Source organism: Rhinolophus ferrumequinum, chromosome 14 (genome assembly GCF_004115265.2).
Source record: "Rhinolophus ferrumequinum isolate MPI-CBG mRhiFer1 chromosome 14, mRhiFer1_v1.p, whole genome shotgun sequence".
NCBI lineage: Eukaryota > Metazoa > Chordata > Mammalia > Chiroptera > Rhinolophidae > Rhinolophus > Rhinolophus ferrumequinum.
The window spans coordinates 71,118,203-71,138,392 of NC_046297.1; the positions used below are offsets into that span (position 1 = coordinate 71,118,203).

Genomic DNA, 20,190 nt, shown 5'->3' on the forward strand with positions numbered 1-20,190 from the left:
ACGACACCCACCAGGGTCAATGCCCCAGGACGTGCAGGCGGTCGCCCAAGTCCAGAGCTGGGATCCAGCACTTCCCGCTGCGTGACCCGAGCTGCTCTGTGCCTCAGTTCCCTCACTTCTCCCTGTGCCTGGTACACAGTAAAGATGCCGCCCGCCTGTGTGAGCTGCTGTTAGTTACCACCCCCAATAGTCTTTACCTCCGGAGCTGAAGCCACTTCCTGAGCCCCAAACTTCATCTGTGCGACTCTTGTGACCATCTCCATCACACAACACACCGGTGCTATTCCCGCAGGTCACTGCCATTCACATACTCCTGACTTTCCACCCACTTCCCCTAGTCACCATTTCACAAGTCCGGTAATTATGCTGTAAATTTCTTTATAAGACCAAAGGTATTGATTTGCCAAATGCAAGCATTTAAAGCAGACCACTTTTAAAATAAAATAACCAAAAACATAGTAAGGTGGAAGGCGACAGGGCACCTTTCCAGGCCTGCAGGGCCTGATGGCCCAGGAGCGGCCACCCGACCAGGGAAGCTGCCACCAGCTGCCTACACCTGCTCTCAGCCCCCGGACCCCACTGGCGGCCATTCTCATACCACCCTGGCCCCAGCGGGATCTGCCTGGCACACAGCATGGCTTTTACGACACCTCAACAACCGTCTAACAGAGGCAGGCTCAAACTCAAAGCACCGGAACGAAACGGGGACCTCTCCACTACCTGATCGCTAGCTGGTATCTTAGGGACAGGACAGCAGGGCACCATATCAGGTCAAAAGGAGTCTTCTCTGTGGACTGCAGTGTGTTTGGGGGCGAGAAACACAGGTTAAATTACAGAGTTATTTTTTTTCTTTTTGTTAGCTGGACGGGCCTCTTGCAAGTGTCTGTTTCCGCCCTCCACACAGCTCTGTTACACACAGACACGTCCCCCTTCCGTGCGTCACGATCCCATCCACGCAGAGGTCTGTTCTGAATTAAAACGCAGGATCGAGTTACAGCACTAATGTGTCTGCTTCGTTTCTTCTGGGGCTTTGTTTAGAAAACAACTCTGACAATGTCCAAGCAAACAGCTGGGGCCAGACAGGAGACCGGTCACTTAGAAGAGAATGTGTCCCCATTCAAAGAGGGGCATTTTATGAGAACTACATGCTCCAACTCACCTAAATCGATCTCTAATTTTAACCTTGGAATCGAAGCAACTCACCCCAGTGGACATGCCTTCCTGGAACACAGTGGAAAACCGTCTGGACTGACAGATGTGCTGTCATGTGGGGCTCGCCCAGTGGGGTATGTGGGGGGCCCTCACCAGTCCCAGCAATGGTGGCACAGACTCATCTCTACGCCTGACTTTCCACATGCTCTAAGAAGGGCACACTCCCCAAAGGAGCCACAGCACTTCTCCCACTCCTAAAACCATCACGATTCTAGTGACAAGTGTAGGGCACACATCCCAAGCACCAGGAAGCACTTCCCGTGTGTAACTCCTTTTATCTCCATAATAGTAATCACTGCTAATTAAAATTAGAGTGATTATTAATTATGTACATTATTGGGATTCACGGTCATGATCAACAGTTACAATACGTAAGTATAATAAACGTTATAACTAAATATTATATATAAAATGCAACATACTGTGCTAATTATTCTGACAGTTCTGATACATAATTTCATATGAACACATACTTATTAGTTACAGTAACAAAAATATGTGCTACTATTATCCCCATTTTATAGACAAAGAAACAGGTACCAAGAGCTAAAGTGCTGAGCAGAATCAGGAGGGGAACCCAGTATACAGCGAGGGGGCCCCGAAACTGCCCAAGAATGGGGGAGCCACAGGGAGGTGGGGGGCATCCATTCCTCTCTACTCTCAGTCTTGGGGGGCAGTGTCCCTCAACAGTGCTTGGCACATGTCCTGGCCACCCGCCTTACACATGAAGTCAGTTTACAGCAAGGGGCTTTTGCAACCAACGTTTTAGGAAACAGACATGTCTTCTGTTGTCTGTTTATATCTAAGTGCCTGTGTGTTCTTACTAAGCAGCGTGTCTGCTACCCTCGCCCGACCCCCACACCATCCAGTCCACACAAATAGATACTCACGATCTGCTGCCCACTAGGACCTGGCCAGGTGTTGGGGTGCAGTCTCCAGTCAGAGAGACAGGACACTGAATCACCCCTGAACACCGGATCAGAGGCTGTATGTAGAAAGTGCCCTGAAGGAGGAGGGGCTTCACCAGAAATACATGTAAGAAAGACAATGACACCAGCTGCCACAAGAGCTTGCTGGAGACCAGCCACTCAAACTCATCAGCTCACTGAACCCACAATAACTCTTTGAGGGGATTTTCTCTCTTTTTTTTTTTTGGCCCATTTTACCAAATGAGAAGACTGAGGGACAGGAAAGGAGAGGTTGCTGACGTGCCAACATCACACAGCTAGATGGTCACTAATCAGGAGTCAGGTCACAGCCGACCATTTTCCTCACCTGCGTGCCTGGTAGGCCACCACTGACCGAGTGTCCCGCTGTCACCTTCTTACGTTAGACATTGTTGTAAGCATGAGTGCCCCCACCCCACCACACACACACACACACACACACACACACACACACACACCAGCACTCGGAAATACTCAAGGTATTGGGTGAAAAGGAAAACTTCTAAAAATTATAAATGCAGGCTAATCCCAACTCTCTATGTAGAGACTGAATAAAAGTCTGGAAATAAACACATACACATCAAGTATTTCTTCTAAACAAACTAAGTATTTCTTCTAAAGTAATATTATGGGTGTTTTTTTCTTTTTATTTCAGATCTTCTAAATTCTTTGAAATGAGCATGTATTATTCCTTTTAATATGAAGGGAAGAATGATTTAAAAAAAAAAAAAAGACTCAAAAGGCAGCACTGCCTATGGCCACAGTCCACACCACAGGTAGACTCCCCGTCAACACCGTGCGGGGTGCTGGGAGGGGCCTGCGGGGAGCTGGGCGGGGCCTGCGGGAGATGGGCGGGGCCTGAGGGGAGCTGGGCGGGGCCTGCGGGGAACTGGGAGGGGCCTGCGGGGAGCTGGGAGAGGGCGGCGAGCCTCCCGAGAACCCAGCTGCGGGGCTGCTCCTGCAGGAGGCCTGTATCTTGTCTCTCGGTTTCCACACGGAAGGAGGTCTGGGACTCTCACTGGGCAGACAGTATCTACCTGTAGCAAACAGTGGTCACGGCGCCTTTGGCAACAACTGTTACAAAGTCGCGGGTTCTAGCATGTACATTGTAGCCACTCGAATGTTGACACTGGCTACAGGAAGAACAATGTATAAGAGAAGCCGGGGTTCCCACTCCTCAATTTGCTTCAGATTTCAACGGGAACAACAATCTCATTTTTCAGTCCAAAGAGGTGTTTACCCTCCACATTTAGCTCAATTTCTCATAGACGGGAAGAATTAGAAGCGAGGCCACAAGAGGCGACCCAACACCACCATGTGGGGGGGGGTCCCTAAATGCTGGAGGCAGACAGTGACCGTCAGAGGGAGAACAGAACAGAGAGCGCGCCCTGAAAAAGCTGAGAAGGCGCCAGGACGCGTGCGAACGAGTGTGCGAGCCGTGCGCTATGCCCACTGGCGGGAGGAGAGAAAGCAGTCGGTGCAGGAACCGGGGACAATGGGTAGACTTCACTGCACGGCCGAACACACACGCAACTAACGTTCAGAAGGGACATTGGTTTCTCCCAGAGGTACAGGTCAGTCACTCTGAGATGACTTTCTGTGATGCTGGGTGTGAACAAACAAGCAAATACATCGTGGGTATGAGAGCCAGACTTCTGTCTCATAAAGAAGTTATAAATCAGGAACGGGGAAAGCTAGATTCAGAGCTGTGGCATTGTACTGGCATCGCATGCGAAGTCCCACTGTAAACTCACGGTCTGTAACACAAGTACAGAGGGAAAAAAGCACAGCATCCTCCCATCAAAGGAACAAGGGCTCCTGGATGAAATGGGCTGGGGCAGAAGACACACGTGGCGAGCCGGGCGTGCCTTCCAGATCCAGAAGGAAATACTCAGAAAGCGAGGGGACCATGTTGACAGGACATAGGCGCCTGAAAGAGCTCCCATGTCAAGGTCACAAAAGCCAAAGAAAGACGAGGAATTGTGACAGATCGGAGGAAGCCAGGGATACGTGACAACACATGCAAGGGAGGTGTTGGGTGGGACAGGGAAGGCCAGAGATGGACATGTGTCAGAATTAAACAAGACCCGTAGGTCAGGTAATAGTACCGTATCCATCTTGGTTTCCCGTTCCTGGTAATTGTCCTTCGATTTCAGAGGGTGGTAACACTGGGGGAGCTGGTGCGGGAACCCTGTACTACTTTGGCCCCTGCTCTGTAAACCTAAACGTTTTTCAAAATAAATGAAAGCAGTGACTTGATGCTTCAAGTGACAGAGGGCGTGGAGCAGGGACAGAGAGATGGCAAGGCCGGACTCAACTGCTGGGCAGTGATGGTCACGTGATGGGATCCTAGCATTTCCTCTATTTTTGTGTACATTTGGATTTTCCCTCATTAAAAAGTCCTTTAAAACTTTCTCTCCAAGTTTGCAAACTCAGCATAAATCTGCTCACTTCTATCAGTACGTTGTATCACCACCCATCCAAGGCCCCCTGACCCCCCACCCCCAAAATCAGACACCTTCTAGGCAGCCTCCTGTCCCTTAGCTCCACATGTGCTCCGTCCTGTGCCGCAAATACCGCTCCACTGTGCTGCCTCTGAGCACCTCCAAGCACGTCCCCGAGGCCAGTGGGTTCCTTAGAAACACACAGGGCACAGGTGTCTCAAATATGCTCCCTAACATTCTGGATGAAGGCCGCCGTGCCCAGGGCAGCCTCTGCCCCCAGGGCCTGTCTGGCACCATCCAAGGATCCCCGAGAAGCCAGGCTAGGGTCCCATTTCCTCCTTGTTCCCGTAACAGGGGTTCTCACCGAGTTTTCCATGGATTTGTGGGTGACCCTTCGATTCATGTCCGTGTTCGTGACTCAGGGGCCACGTGGGTTTGCACTCCTTGTTTCCCCGGCACAGGTCCCACGCCCAGCGCACGGCTGGTGCTCAGTATTCACTCAGACGTGAACTTCTTTGACGTCGGACATACAGGCCTGAACCTGCATACCGGACTCTTGTGTTCTCCCCGCCACGTTACAGTACATTCAGCTTTACTGTGTTTATCTGTCGCCCAGGTTCCCAACATGCTCCAAACTCTGGCATAAAGAAGTGGATGGACCTTTTAGCGATTAGGTAGCAATGGGCAAAACATGGTTGAATCTAGTATTTACTCCACTTTGTTAACAGTAAAACATGCCAGAAATGGTTTAGCACACCAAGAATTTCACTTTCTAAAAGGCTGTGATGACAGTAAGGGTTGCTGTGGATGCGAAGACATGCAAACCCGAGACCCTGCTGGTGGGAATGGAAGCCGGTGCAGCCACAACGCAAAGCGGTCCGGCCGTCCCTCAGCACGTGACACAGTGTAACTCAGCAATTCCACTCCTAGGTTTGTGCCCAAGAGAAATGAAAACATCACCACACACCAACCTGTACACGAATGTTCGTGGCAGCACAAGAGCCAAAAGGTAGAAACAACTGGGGTGTCCATCAGTAAGGAATGGGTGGACAGACTGTGACGTCATCATGCGATGGATTATGGGAACGCCGAGAAGGTGGAAGTGCCGACACACACTGGAAAGCATCACGCGCAGGGAAAGAAGCCAGGCGAAAGGCCATGCATTTTGTGACTCCACTTACATGAAGTACCCAGGTTAGGGAAACCCGTAGGGACAGAACCCAGACTGGTGGCTGCGCAGCTGGAGGAGGGGGGACGGGGGGGTGACTGCTAAGGGAGCACAGGGTGTCCTTTCGGGGTGACGGAAATGTTTTGGAAGTGGAGAGAGGTGATGGCTGCACAACAGTCCGAATGTGCTAAGTGCTAGTGAACTGCTCGCTTTAACGTGGTTCATTTTATGTTGTGTGAATTTCACCTCGATTTCTGAAAAAGGCTATGACATTTTGCAAGAACTGCCTCTCTGTGAAACACTTATCATTTTTCTTTTCCCTTTGTTAACGGCGCAAACACACTTGGAATAGACCACACCAATAACGTAAGTAGCGGCCGGGAGTACTGTGGGGTTAGCCTCAGAGTGAAGGGGACCAGTGTGCAACCCCGGAAAGCTGGAGCCAGGAGGCTGGCGGCTCTCTGGAGCAGGGGACGTAAAAGCAACCACCTGGCTGCAGCAGTCTGAGAATGATCAATCTGAACGATGACTTTGCAAGATTCTTCAACACCCATCATTCTACAGCACGGACTTAAAAATGCCTTCTTTCCATAAAATGTGCAAAAATAAAAGAAAAACCACTCTTTTCTGGAATGACACTGAGCACCTCAGAAAGCTTTGTAGAGGAATGTCTTACAAGCTACAACTTACACGTCATCCTCCAAGAGAGTCCAGCAGGGGCGGCAACCGTCGGCCCGCAGGGCACCACCCTCGCTGCCCACAGGGAGCCAGGGAGACGCGGGGACCCCATCAGGGCCATTCTCCAGTGAGCCCAGAGCCGGGCACGTCCTCTCTCAGAATGCTGCTCGGGGCAGCCAGGACTTCTCAGTCCCTGATCATAAGGTGACAGGACGCCCAATGGAACAAATTCTTAATCCCTCCAAAAGCCAAGACAGAAACCGTCCGTGCCACGCGGAGCTCATACAGCTTCCCAACCCAACATCGCCCATCTCTTCTAGTTACTTCAGGGCATTTATTTTCCAGAAGATTTTCTCCCACCACATCCATTTTTTCCCTCCGAGTTCACCGCTAGGAAGGAGGTTCACCAGCTCTCTGCCAGAGGACTCCAGCCCGAGAGAGGCCACACTGTGTGCTTGGCCCCGGTCCCCACAGGAAGGGAGGGGCTGCAACTGTCCCCCTTGTCCAGATGGAGGCGCTGAGCTACAAACAGGCCTCGCCGCGGCCAGGCCGGGATGCTCCAATGCCCCCGCCCTCACCGCCCAGCACTGGCTGCTCCAGGCGTCTCCTGAGGGCACAGCTGTGGACTAGACCTGAGGAAGCAAGGAGGGAGGCGGCCAGAGGGACAGTCAGGCTCAATGGGACGGACTCGTGTCCCAGGCACTGAATCTGATACCTGGAGCCCATGTGCCCACAGGAGGGGAGCTGGGAGGTCTGGGGGATGGAAGGGAGACTGTCCACTGGCTGCCCTCTGATATGCTGTGAGTTCACGCTCCCCGTGTACATCCGCGACCTGTCAAGTAAATCATTTCACACGTGGCCCCACGGTCCACTCCGCTCCACACTGCTGACCACGCGTCTCCTTGTGTCCCAGGCCACCTTCTGCTCCCGACACAGCCGGGGGACCACCTGCACTGAGACCGGAGAATCTCCAGGGATACGGGGAAGGGCCGAGGGCCACACGAGAAAAAGCACCGGGATGGGCTGGGTGTGGGGTTTTCAAAACTTTCTACAAGTTTCAAGTCACCAGATTTAACTTAAACAAGAAACATTTGAATGTAATAAGCGGGCAGGACACTGGAGAGTGGACAAAAGGTAACCAAGGTGGTTCCGGCACCAGTGGCGAATGAAGGGGACAGACACCACTCACAGCAGATGCTATAAAGATGCAAAGGGAATGCCTTGGATTTTTTCTCCTGGGTTGCTCAGAATCGCCTTAATTTTAGCAGATCTAAAAGAAAACGTACCCAGCTGCTCTTCCTTACTCACTCTCCTCAAGGAAGCCAGCGTCCTTCCCAGGCCAAGTGCAGGAGTGACCCTACCTCCTGCCCCAGTGGCGGCGGGCAGGCGGGGTGGGCTGTCCTCCACTCACCCCTGCTTAGTACTGCTGCGGGGGGGGGGGCCGGGAGGGGCCTCCTAGTACCCACAGCAGCCCCGGGCCAGGATGGATGCCCTCCTCCATCACCGGGCCAGTCTCTCCTCTCCCAACACGCTGTCCTGCCTTCCTGCCATTCACTGACATTCCCCTGCCTTCAACATAGTCTCCAAGCCAAACAGCTGACCAGGGGACACTCTCCTTGGGGGCAGAAGCAGAGCCCCACTGGGTACAATCCTCGCGGAGCCATGTGGCCTAATGAGCAGCGATCACCAGCAGCCACCAGCCCGCCTCCTGGGGGGGCACCTGCCATCAGTGAGTATTCGCACCCCAAACCCAAAACAGGAGACTCTGCATCGGCTGAGGCCTGTGGGTCTGCCCACCGGTCGGCGTGAAGCACACACAGGACAGAGGGACGTGCTGACGACACCGGGAAGATGCAGCCAGCAAAACCCAGCCGGCGGGAAACTGACAGCGCCCTCAAGCCAGTCTCTTCAGCCAACAGGGCCGAGGGGGGAGCAGGGCGAGCTGCAGAGTCGCAGAGTCGGGGACAGGGGACAGTGGCTGTTCGGGCTGGGGGGAGGGGAAGGTGGAGTGATGGCTAATGGAGGGAGGGGACAAAATAAGAAGTGAGATGGTGGTGATGGCTGCACGTGTCTGTGAATATACTAAAGCACCGGGGTTTACTTCCACTTTAAATGGGACTGGTATGGTACGTGAACGACACCTTAATAAAACTTATTTTAAAATGAGATTGAGCAGACACATCAACCCATTACAATGTGGGCCTTACTTGGATCCTGAGTCAATCAAGTGTTAAAACCCAGAAACCGGACAGATCTGAACACTGGGGGATGCTCAAGTCCTCAAGTGGGGGTGAGGGGAGGGACTGACAGACACCCCCGCTGCACAGAGCTGTCTCCTGAACATCTGGGACTGTGTGATGTGACTGGGGTCTCATCCAACAGGCCAGAGGCTCACTGGGCTCTGACAAAACACGGATCTTTGAGGGGAGGCCCCGTGGGGCACCCAAAGCTCTCCACCACCCCTTTTCCACCCGACCCAGCTCAGCTCCCCCACCGCGATCCCAGCAGGCAGACTCCCCGCCCCCACCCACCCTCCTGTCCGTACTGAGCACAGCAGCCCCAGGGATCCCTTGGAGACTCAGCTGATGCCCCTCCAGTGCTGTCCTCCTGGCCTCCAAGTCCCTTCAAAGGCCGCCAAGCCCGTCGTCCGCCACACCCTCAGGCTGCACCTGCCTCCCCTTCTCAGTGCAGCCCTGCCCCGCACCCCGTGGTCACACCTGACACCATTACCTGTGTATGTCGTTTTCAATGTCCACCTCCCCTCACACGTGCTCCTGACCCTGTTCCTCCCCAAAGCTTTCAATGCCGACAGCTCAAGGTTAAGTGGTAACTACAAGTCTCAGACGCCTTCCAAGGCTGCTGTGACGTCCTCCCCCCGGGAAGCCAGGTGTTCTAACATTTAACAAACGGCACACTTCCCAGAGCTGCAGCACAAAGGGATCACAGCGTCCCCTGTGATGGCCAGTCACGGGCGGGCCACTGAGAGCCGCCAGGTACAAACGACAAGCAGAAAACTGTCTCTTGCTTCCTCCAGTTGTGACTGGACTGGGACACAGAGCCTGGTGTTCCCTAGGCCTCACCTGTCCCCGTCCCCATGACGAGGCAAGGCGGGTCCTCCGGCCGTGGGCGTCCCGTGTATGTGGACTTCACGTCTCGGCATGGTATTTGGGTCTGTTCTGGCGGCTCTGAGCGACATGGCCAATCCCAGTCTCCCTGGGGATACAGCCGGAGACAGCGAGTGCCCACAGAGTGTGAGTGTCGGGCTGAGCTCTCACCCTCGCTGCTGGCACAGTAAAGATGCAGACGTTGGCCACATGGGTCCATCCAGCAGCCACGGACGGGCGCAGGTGCCACCACTCTCAGGCAGAGGAAACGACAAGGGAAAACCGACAGCAGTAGAGACGGCCATAAGCAGGCCCTTCTGTGGGCCGGCGCCGTGAGGAGCAACCGCAATCCGCCTGCACCACCCCACTGGTAGAAGTGCCTCCACCAGCAGGAGACCCCGTGGTCCAGAGGGACGTGAGCACCCAGTCGGGATTCCGGTGAGGGGGCCCGACCTGGAATGCGCTCTGGCTGGTGTCACGGTGAGGGGAGGAGAGTCGCGGCTCAGGAGACACCTGACGATGCACCTGACACCCGGCATTCGTCCAGGTGTCCTCATCACTCCCTGCATCTTCCTTTGCTTCCTCCCCACTTTCTACTTGTGTTACCACATTCATTCTTTTGTTCCTACAAAAAGCCAAAGATGTCACCATCTGCTTGCCTGAGGCCTGGGGACGTCACCATCTCCCGGGGTTTCGGAGTCGTCCCGTCACTGCTCCAACAGGCGTCCAGGACGCTGAGAACACAGTGCCACTGGGACGGGAGCCTGAGGCCTTGTCTGTAACCGACACTCCGAGGTAGCCACCCCAAGTGCCAGCTAAAGGGCACTCCATCGTACCCAACGCCCTGCCACACCATCCTCGGATCCCGCATGAGCCCAGTTGAAGCAACACTGACCAGGGAACCTGAGAATGTGGTGTGCGCGTTCCCGTGCAGCTGCCCCATTCAAGTTCAAGCAAGAATGGCAGGAAGCCCCAGACCTGGCCCCTGACCACGTGGACCAGCCTGCTGGGTAAAGTGTCTCCACCCACCGATGAGCGTGGAGCGAGTCCTCGGCAGGCAGGAGGGGCCGGGCATCACCTCCGCACCCACTGCCCTAGGTGGCACCCCTTTGGTACAAATCGGCGGCAACCTCTCAAAGACCACCTGTGCGCCCTTCAGATTTTATGGGATTTTGGTTAAGCGTGAAGCCACTGGAGAGTGAATGAAGTTGCCCGTGGGTAAGCCGTTGATCTGTGGACCTATCCACCAGCGTAAGAGTTGAGACCTTTTGGTCCGACGGGCGTCCATCCTGATTTGCCCAGACAGCCCTCGGTCACGCCTGCTGGCCCAGGGAAATCATCACAAGTCTCACTGCAAAAGTTTCCAGGTACAGTCATCTGGGGAACAGCTCTATGGACAGCTAAATGAGAAGGGCACAGGTGCTTTGGTCATGAAGAGTAAGGGCCCAGAGAATGAATGGTACTTTCGAGTTTTGAAAATTCGAGCGGAAAAAAGGCAGAGAAAAAAATAGAATAGTGACGCTTAATGATATTTTAACTGGCAGGAGGGCAAGAGGGCAGGCCCCTCACCGGGACGCTGCACTTGGGTCTCGGGAGGCTGCGTGCATGCCAGCCGGCCATCAGTGGAGAACAAGGTGATGGCACAGTCTGGAGACACGGCCGGGAACAGACGGGTGGAGGTGACCCAGGAACCCATCTACCTGGCTCACACCGCAGTGACGGGCCCAGCCAAGGCTGGGGAGGAAAGCCCATCTGGTTGGAATGATTAGAAGAGATGAGCTGGAGTCATTCGTGTTTTCACACAGTAGGAAACAGCCCTTCTGCTACAGGAAAACGGCTCTACTGCAACGGGACGTTCCAGATGCCAAGTGACCTGTCCAGACACACCGCTCACAAGTAATGTGTCAGAAGGAAAAGCACGAGCACCCGCACCTCCAGTCGGCCTTCTCCAGCCGAATAAAGGGACCCTGATCGACGGGGATCTTTACAGAACCTACTAAAGAAGGAAAACTGGGGGGCTGGGGTGAGGCGTTACATACTCTGAAGAAAGGAGAAGTTTAAAACTTCAATGGCTTCATTAAGTCAAGAGCAGGGCAAAGGGGGGACGCCAGCTTTAGACTCTCGATTAAAGAGGCTCAGAAAACATCAAACCAAATTTCTATGAACTTTTATTCAAATCCAGGAGCCACAACCACCACCTGTCAACAAACTTCTGAGATAATGAGACACCGAGTCTGGCCTAAGTGAGATAATGGCACTGGGCTGAGAAAGTGCCACCCTGCAGACATGGGACGTAAGCACTAGGGCTGAGGCGGCAGGCTTACAACTGGCTTTCGAATACTGCTGCAAAGAAAAGGGGGAAAGGGGTGTATCTGAGGCAAAGCTGGGAAATGTGCGTAACTGTTGAAGCTGATGGACAAACGGGAGCGTACTGCAGTAGTCACCCTACTTTTGTGTATTTTCAATTAGTTCACAATAGAAAGTGTTTTGAAAAATTAAGCGATATATTTTGAAGGCTCACGCTAACAATTCAAGAAACAAAAATATATTTTACCAGACTGGCACTTTACAGTAGGGTTGCATACCTCATAAAGAAGAAACCCAACTGGCATTGTTAAAACTTGTAACACTGAAACTAGAAGTTAACGAAAAATATTCTGCTTCCTAAACAGGCTTTAGGAGTTGGGGCTTTTACTTTTTTTCCTTACACACTTATTTAACTTCTTCTTCAAGGTTTGTAACAGATCCAAGGGGACTCTGTACAACTACCCACCGCCCTCCGCACCAGGGCAGAGGCCATCTGCCGCGATGGCCCGCGTGCTCCACTAGTGGGAGATGGGTCCTATCTTCCCTGAGATAACCGAGGGTGGGGAGACGAAGTGGGGTGCAGGAGGAGTTAGAAACCACGATGGAAGCCGTTACTTCTCCAAGTCACCATCCTGCCTGGACCATTCTCCAAGGAGCCTCGGTGTCCCCAAGGTTACTTTGTAGCCTATCTGAGTGGAGTGGTGACCCCCAGGAGTCGAAACACAGTGAGACCAACGATGCCCTCACAGAAGGCATTTGCTCAGACACAGGCTAAGGTCATGAAAGGGTTAAATAAACAAAACGAAACTCATTGGTTCACCCAGGAAGGTTCACGGTCACTGGCGAATCCACCCACCCCAAACCACTAACTCTTTCGAACAGTTAAACAAAAGACGAATAGTAACATACCTAACCTGAGAGTCCAGATATTCACGCATGCGCTCGAGCAGTGACGATGGGCATAAGAGACCTACTGTGAACTCTATTTTAAAAATTAATTTACTGGGTAAGTCGCTTAGTAAGTGTATTAAAATTGGAAGTAGCAAAACTGTTTGTAATTTTTGTACAATCCAGATCGAATGTCTTCTCGTTATTCTAAATTAAGAAATATAATATTAAAAAGAGTTTCATTGAGGAGACTCTAGTCCAAAAATTAAAAGCCTTAGTGTGTAGAATAAAATCGTGTGCCACCACAGCCTTGTAATTACAGCTCACTCATACAGCTTGAAAGTTGGGTTCAGTCCCATCCTGCCATTATCTAAGAACTATCCAGACCCATTTATTTTCTCAGGCTCCGCTGGCCGGCTGCAGGGCACGCTGGTCTGTGCAGCACGGCCCTCTCCCACCATGCACAGCACGGAGGCCTGCACCACAGCAAGAGTCTTCCAAAAGCCCTCAGCGACCAGAAAAGGGAGCCAGGAGATGGACGGGACTAAAGCATTTAAAAAAAAAAATGAAACAGACGAGGAAATCTCATGATGCAGGTTATGCAGTAAGGTGAGCGGTGCCTCCAGAAGCTCCAGTTTCAACGATACCTGTGTGTACTCACACCCCACTCTAGTCCAGATGTAACAGGTATTTCTCACTGTGGGTCAAAGTCAAAAGACTGACAGCCACTACTCTCTGAGGACAGTGCACAGAGAGTCAGCTTGGGGATCAGACAGATCGTCCTAATGCTCGCTGGTCCTATGACCTTGGCAAGGTCTTAACCTCTCTGAGCCTCTGTCATGATGAACACCACCAACTTAGCAAGCTGTCCCGCAGATTCAATACCGTGAAACACAACACAAAAACTTGACCTTCCTCAAGGTTCTTCACTTTCTCCAGGCCTTCGACTTTTAAACCGAAAACCAGGAAACATGTCCAGTGGGGCAGCAAACACTTGCTGGGTCCTCTACAAGGATCATCTGGGAGAGGGGCGACCCGGCCAAGTCACAGATGGGGGTGGGGGGCACCGCCCAGAATCTCAAGAAGCCAAATATGCCCCAGGACAGTAACAGCAAGAGTCCAGGCCCATTCCCCACAAGGGCTGAGTCCCCTCCCAGGTGGAGGGTTAAAGTCATTCTTCAGTCAACTTGCTGAGTGCCCTTAAGAGTTTGTCAGGCTCAGCCTTGGAGAAGCTAAGTGACATCAGAAAAAAGACACTCAGAAGTCACAGACATAGATCTGTTTGTGAACAGACACACAGTGGGAGACAATGTCAAGGGACCCGAGCGGATCAAGAGGGGCTTCCAGACTGGAGATCTGGAGCAGGTCTGGAACAGGTGGGGCCAGGGCCCCATGGCAGGAGGCCGTCAAGGGCCCAGGCCTGGGACACACCTAGCACAGGGCCAGAGCCCCCTAGCATGGAGCCCGTGGGGCCTGCAGCTTGCTCCAGCCTGGCGGACAAAGGGGACAGGCAATACCCTGTGCAAGTGGCAGGGCCAGCGGGAAATTTAGAAGCCACGTGCCTGGCGGGAGGCAGCGATAAAGCTTTATAACACTGGACCATTTTCTTGGACGAGCAAGTCAATGGTCCTTCTAACTGTGCATTTAAAAAAGGTGGGGGCAATGTGTTACCGCTTTTAGCATTTTAAGTTTTTTAGAACTTCTCCAAAGGAAAAGGCTGACTAGTAAGAAGGGGTGCTAAGGAAATCAACACATCTCCTTACCTCTCCTAGCAAATTGGAAAAGGCAATTAGCACTTGAATAAGGGGCTGGCGTGTCTGGAATGAGACTGAGCCGCATGCAGTTTCAGGGTTCAGGGGACCGCTTCCTATCCCTCTCAGTTTACAATCCGAACTACCAACAGCAATTGGCCAAAATTCAGCATCTGCAGACTTTCCTTCAGAGAAGGGGCCGCAGAAGTGCTGGCAACAAGAAAAACGAAACTGAGTGCGCTCCAGCCTCGCCGCCTCCTCTCCCGCCGCCCGCGCCCCGCGCCCCGCGCCCCGCGCCCCGCGCCCCGCGCCCCGACCCGGGCCTGCGTCCTCGGCGCTCAGAGCCCGGCCTCCGCGCCCGACCCGGCGGCGCGGGGCCCACACGCGGGCCTCGGGCCTACACGCGCCCGCCCGGCCCTGGTCCCGGCCCGCGGGGCCCCAGGCGGCGACGGGGACGCGGGAGGCCCAGGCCGCGGGGGCGCCCCGACGACCCGGCCCGAGAAGGCCGGGCTGAGCGGCTGCGCCGGGATCGGGGAACGGCCGGCGGCTCCGGGCCCCGGTTCCCGGCCCCGAACCGCCGCCCGCCCGCCGCCCGGGCCCGGCCCGCGCCGCGCTCGCGCCCGCCCGCCAACCGCTCCCCGCGCCGCGCGCGAGGACTCACCGGTGCCGGCTCCCGAGTACATGGTGGCGCCGCCGAGGGGCTCCGGGGCCGAGGGGCGGCCGCGCGCGCGCCACGGGCCCCGACGCCGCGAGCCGCGAGGGAGCCGCCGGCCGCACGATCCGCCCCAGCGCGGCCGCCTGGCCAAACAGGTTTACCCGACGCGGCCCGGGCGGCGGGCGGAGGCGGCGGCGGCGGCGGGAGGGGGAGGGGAGGAGGGAGGGGGCGGGGCGGGGAGAGGGAGGGGCGAGGGAGGAGAGGGCGGGGGAGGAGGGAGGCGCGAGCGCAGGCGGGAGAAGGGAAGGGGAGCCGGGCGCGCGCGAGTCTGGGGGGCCCGGGCGGGGACCCCGCGGGGCGGTGGAAACTGGGGGCGGGCGGGGATCCAGGACCCGGCCTGGGGCGGGACCGGGACGGGGACGGGGGCGGCGCGGAGCGGGGGGGGGGGGGGGGGACCCCTCACAGCCACTCAGATGGGCGACGTGGCCTCTGCCGGGGCGGAGCAGGGCCAGCTCGGCGTCGCTGCCGGAGACCTGGGAGAAAGACGAGAAAACAGCCCTTGTTTCCCCGCCGCCTCCGGGCTCGTGGGGACCCCCTTCTGGTTGTTCGCGGGGTGTGGAGGGGGGCGCGCATGACCCTCTCCATCCTCACCCCACCCGGCCGGGTGCACTTGGGCACGGGTTGGGGGCCCAGCGTCTCAGCCTGGCCTTTTTTTTTTTTTTTTTTTTTTTTTAAGTTATTAACCAAACCTGAATGTCGGGAAGCTAGCTTCCCACCCGGAGTTTGAACTGGAACGCGTCCGGCCCTCGTACACGACCACACCGCCACCTCCCGGCCAAGAACCCAGAAAATCCATGTAAAAAAATTCTTACTAAGTTTCGGTAAATTTCAGATGCCGTCAACGACGCGATCAGACTAAAACTCCCCGGGCCAGCACTCAGGGGTCTCCCCAGGCTCTTCACACGGGTCCCCATCGTGCTCCTGCGTGCGTTTCTGTACCTGCCCCACCTGCGTCGGAACTCCTCCCTCGTACCCACATCCTCCGTCCTTCACGTCCCCCGGGGTCCAGCGGTATTTTGGAGCCTTTTCCAGGGCAGCCAACGGGAACCTCCTTTCTCCCCTAATCGTAGGTGAAACAGTGCAGAGGTGCTCATCACCTTGTAACATCCTTGCTCGCTCGCTTCTTCACTCTATAAACTTGTATCATCTGCTACTGGTTGCTAGGAGCGGCGTGTTCCTCCCGCGGAGGGTAACGTGGACGTGAACTGGAGTCCCGCTTGCAAGGAGGTCGGCATGCAATAGGTTCATCACCAGTTCTTCGGCAACCCTCAAGGATCTCCCTAAAGAAGGGCAGGAAAACCAGCATTTCCTCCAGAGAGAAACTTAAAGGGACATCAATCTTCAAATCATTGACATCAATCAGTCTTCCAGATGCCCATCCATCACTCTCTAATCCTCGGCCCACCATCTCCACCCTCACGGCGGACCAGGTGGTCTGGAGCACCTGAAAAGCCCCTGAAATCACTCTCCGCCATTACCCACTCTCCACCCAACAGTCTCTTGTGTGAACACACATCTGATCTTGTGCCTGCTTTGCTCCAAATCCTTCATTGGCTCCCCATTTCCGTACGCACGTGGTCCACACTCTCCATTTGGTTTCCAGTGCCCTGTGACACAGCCCTACCTGCTTTGCCAGAATCTTCTACTTCACCCCCTTCAGGTTCTTCCTCGAGTGTTACTGCGAGAGTGGGACTGAGTACAATCATTTTGAAGACCAGTGTCTGGCAGAGCTGACCACCGGGCCCCAGGTGGACAGGCTGCTGAATGTGCGACCCCGAGCACAGGACTGGGCACCACCCAGGTACTCAGCCGTGGAACAGGTCAGAGAGCCGTACATATTCATAAAGGTGAACCCAGTGAGAACGAACACCCTTCAGCTAAGTGTGACCCGCATCTCAGCAATGTTGGTGAAAGAAGCCACAGGCCACACTCCCTGCAGAATCCCAGTTATGAAGTTCCAAAGCAGGAGCCATGAAACCACATGGGTCAGGGATGCATAATTAAGTAATTAAGAGCTAAGGAAAAAGGAGGTGGTTACCATAAGAATCAGAATGGTGGGTACTGGTTGGCGGCAGGGGGTTGCTGTGACCAGAGGCCTTGGGGGATTTTGGGGTGCCGGGCACTCTCATTCCGGTACCACTACTGTTGGTTTGGCAAGTCTCCTAAGCTGTACATTTACTTTCTATATACTTTTCTGTACCTTTACTATAGTTCACAACCGAAACATTGTAACATACCAGACATGACTCCACTGTGTATGAACCATGACCCTCCGAGGTGTGTCTCTGTCTTACACACCCAGCACAGTGTCGCCTCCCCGAAATCCCCAATGACTCAGAGGCTTAAACGCTCTGCTGCTTCTGCTGTAACCTATGGCCTCTGGAAACCACCGGAAAACTGTTTCATCTCCTTCCCTCAGCGCCCTGCTTCTGGGAGAGCCCAGGCGGGTTTAAGTTTGTTGCCAGGGTTCCTTTGCAGGAGGTCTGGCAAGATAGTATCTCTCAGGCGTTTCTTTGTGTCACTGCCCCGCCGAGATTGACACGCGCGATCCCTGCTGGTGGAGGAGCGCTATTGCGGCCTGCCGGGCCCTCCAGACCCGTGAGCCCAGGATCTGGGTGGGGTTCTCCTGCCCCCCGCTGCTAGGACTGGGGTTCCCCTGTGCCCTCCTCTCCCAGACTTTACCCCCCACTGCCTGTGCTGAGGAATCCCACCCCTTTCCTGCCCCCGGCCCCGCAGCTCCAGGCCCACAAGCATCAAACCAAGTTCAGCAGCTCAGCCGTCCTCCCCACCTGCTCCTTCTCCTGTGCCCCCAGCAGAGCCAACACTCACCATCCACCGAAGAAACCCCAGGGCCTCTGCCTGCTACCTCTACCGCAATCCGTGAATCCATTTAACCCACTTACTCGAGTCCACTCAATTCTGGCTTAACATGGCTCTAGAACCGCATCCAACTGCCGCTGCCCGGTTTCGTCAGGCCTTCAACCAACACCTGGATGTTGGCCCCACAGGGCCGACTCACGGGTCTTCCGGGGCCCAGTCTCTCTCCCTGATACAGGGGTCCCTATGCTCTGCTAAGACTGCAGGGCCTAATCACTGCCAGGGTCCCCCATGCTGGTCAGCCCCGGTTTGCGCATTGGGTGCCGCGGTCTAGAGCAGTTCCGCGCGGGGAGGCCAAGCGCACAGCGCCCTCCTGCGGTCATCCCACCCACGACGCTCTCAACTCAAGAGGCCCTACGCTTCTTCACGACACTGGAATAATTCGATTGTTCCAAAAACATGTCTGCACGTGATAAAAGAGGAGTTAGAAGGTCCAATAAATTGGGAATCATTCAGTTAAACAACACCAAACGGATTTATTGACCGCCAGCCTTCACAGAGCCTTTAACAAAAGATTAAGAATCAGGATTCTACAAAGAGGAAGGAAGAGAAAAGACCCTATGCAGCCTGTCCCAAATCTATTCCGCGACAGAACCCGTTTATCCCAGGGCACCTTCGGGTTCCATGGAGCACACTTTGGGAAACACTGAGGTAGAAATCTATGATCTCTTGCAGCTCTAATGTTTAAAGATCGTTTGGATAAAAATATCAGCTGTCTGTCTGAATTGAAAACCCAAGAGTGTGGTTGTGGATTGACAAATACTTCCATCAAAGTAGGAACAGAGTCCACGTGGCAGCCATTTCTCCACACGGAAACCACTGAGTCTGAACGCAGATCACTTTGTCATTTTGTGCACCCAACAGAGGCAGGCGGTCAGGGCTGCCTCCTTGCACAGACCCCGAGGCCACTGACACCGCGGTCTGCAGAGGGTATCACTCACTGGGACACAGAACTGCAAGAGGGGCTCATCCAGCAGTGCTCCTGAGACACTGTCGGCTGGCTCCACGACGGTTCTTTCTTCTGTGTAGTAAGGAGAGAAGAACCAAGCTGTCACTAACGTGAGGACACTGAAAAACTGACTCTCAATGGAGGGAAGATTTAAATGTGAACATAAAACAGACAAAAAATCAGGAGAAAAATCTTTGGGATCTAGGGCTAGGCAAATAGTTCTTACACTTGACACCAAAAATCACAATCCGTAACAGGAAAAGTGGGTACACTGGACTTCATCAAAATTCAAGCTTTTGCTCTGTGAAAGGCCCGGTTAAAAGGGTCAAAAGATGAGCTATCGAGTGGGAGAAAATATTTGTATACCGCACATCTGACAAAGTATCTAGAATATATAAAGAACCCTCAAAACTCAACAGTAAAAAAACAAACTTCATTTAGAATAGGGGCAAAAGACCTGGAGAGAGATTTCACTAAAGAGGAGATACGGAGGGTAAGAGCTCAAATAGGTAACCTGAAAAACAAATAAGATGGAAAGATGTTCCACATCACTGACCATTAGGAAAATGCAAGTTCCAGCCACAGTAAGACAACAATACACACCCACTACAATGCCTAAAATAAAAACAGTGACAGCGTGTGCAAGATGCCACAAAGTCTTGCTTCTGCTATAACATCAAGGGTTGCAAACTCAAATTCATTTTCTACAAAAGGTCTTGGAGAAGAATGTGGCTGTGGAGGATGCAACTTGAAGTATTTCCTGGAGTCAAAACAGATAAATAAAAGCTATTTTTCATATAGGGAGAAACCATTAATTAACATTATAATATTTGTCAAAGGAGTAAAGTATGTAACATAAACAAGTACCAATTTTTAACTCCACAATTCCTTTATACTGTCATTCTTATCATCTAGCATGTTTCTTTGAAATAATCTACTGATAAACTGTCATTCAGTAAGGTTTTTGGCTATAAGGCCAAAATTTAAAAATTAACCATCATTCTATATACTTTTGAGAAACAATTAAAAGTCAAATTGAAACAGAACGAAACATCAAAAATCTAGAAATAAATCTTATGAAAGACACGCAAAACCTCTGCACAGAACTCTATAAACATTAATAAGACCTAAATAAATGGAGGGAGATGGC

General features: G+C 53.5%; 1 protein-coding gene across 1 annotated transcript in view; it reads right to left on the bottom strand.

Annotated features, from left to right (window-relative positions):
- The window catches only part of AGO2 (argonaute RISC catalytic component 2), an 86,582-nt gene extending 71,307 nt beyond the window's left edge, over positions 1-15,275 (bottom strand). Inside the window, exon 1 of the mRNA XM_033126155.1 lies at positions 15,161-15,275. Within this exon, the coding sequence (XP_032982046.1) occupies positions 15,161-15,182 (22 nt within the window). The 5' untranslated portion in view covers positions 15,183-15,275. The remainder of the gene's footprint in view (positions 1-15,160) is intronic.
- Positions 15,276-20,190: the final 4,915 nt, after the last annotated feature.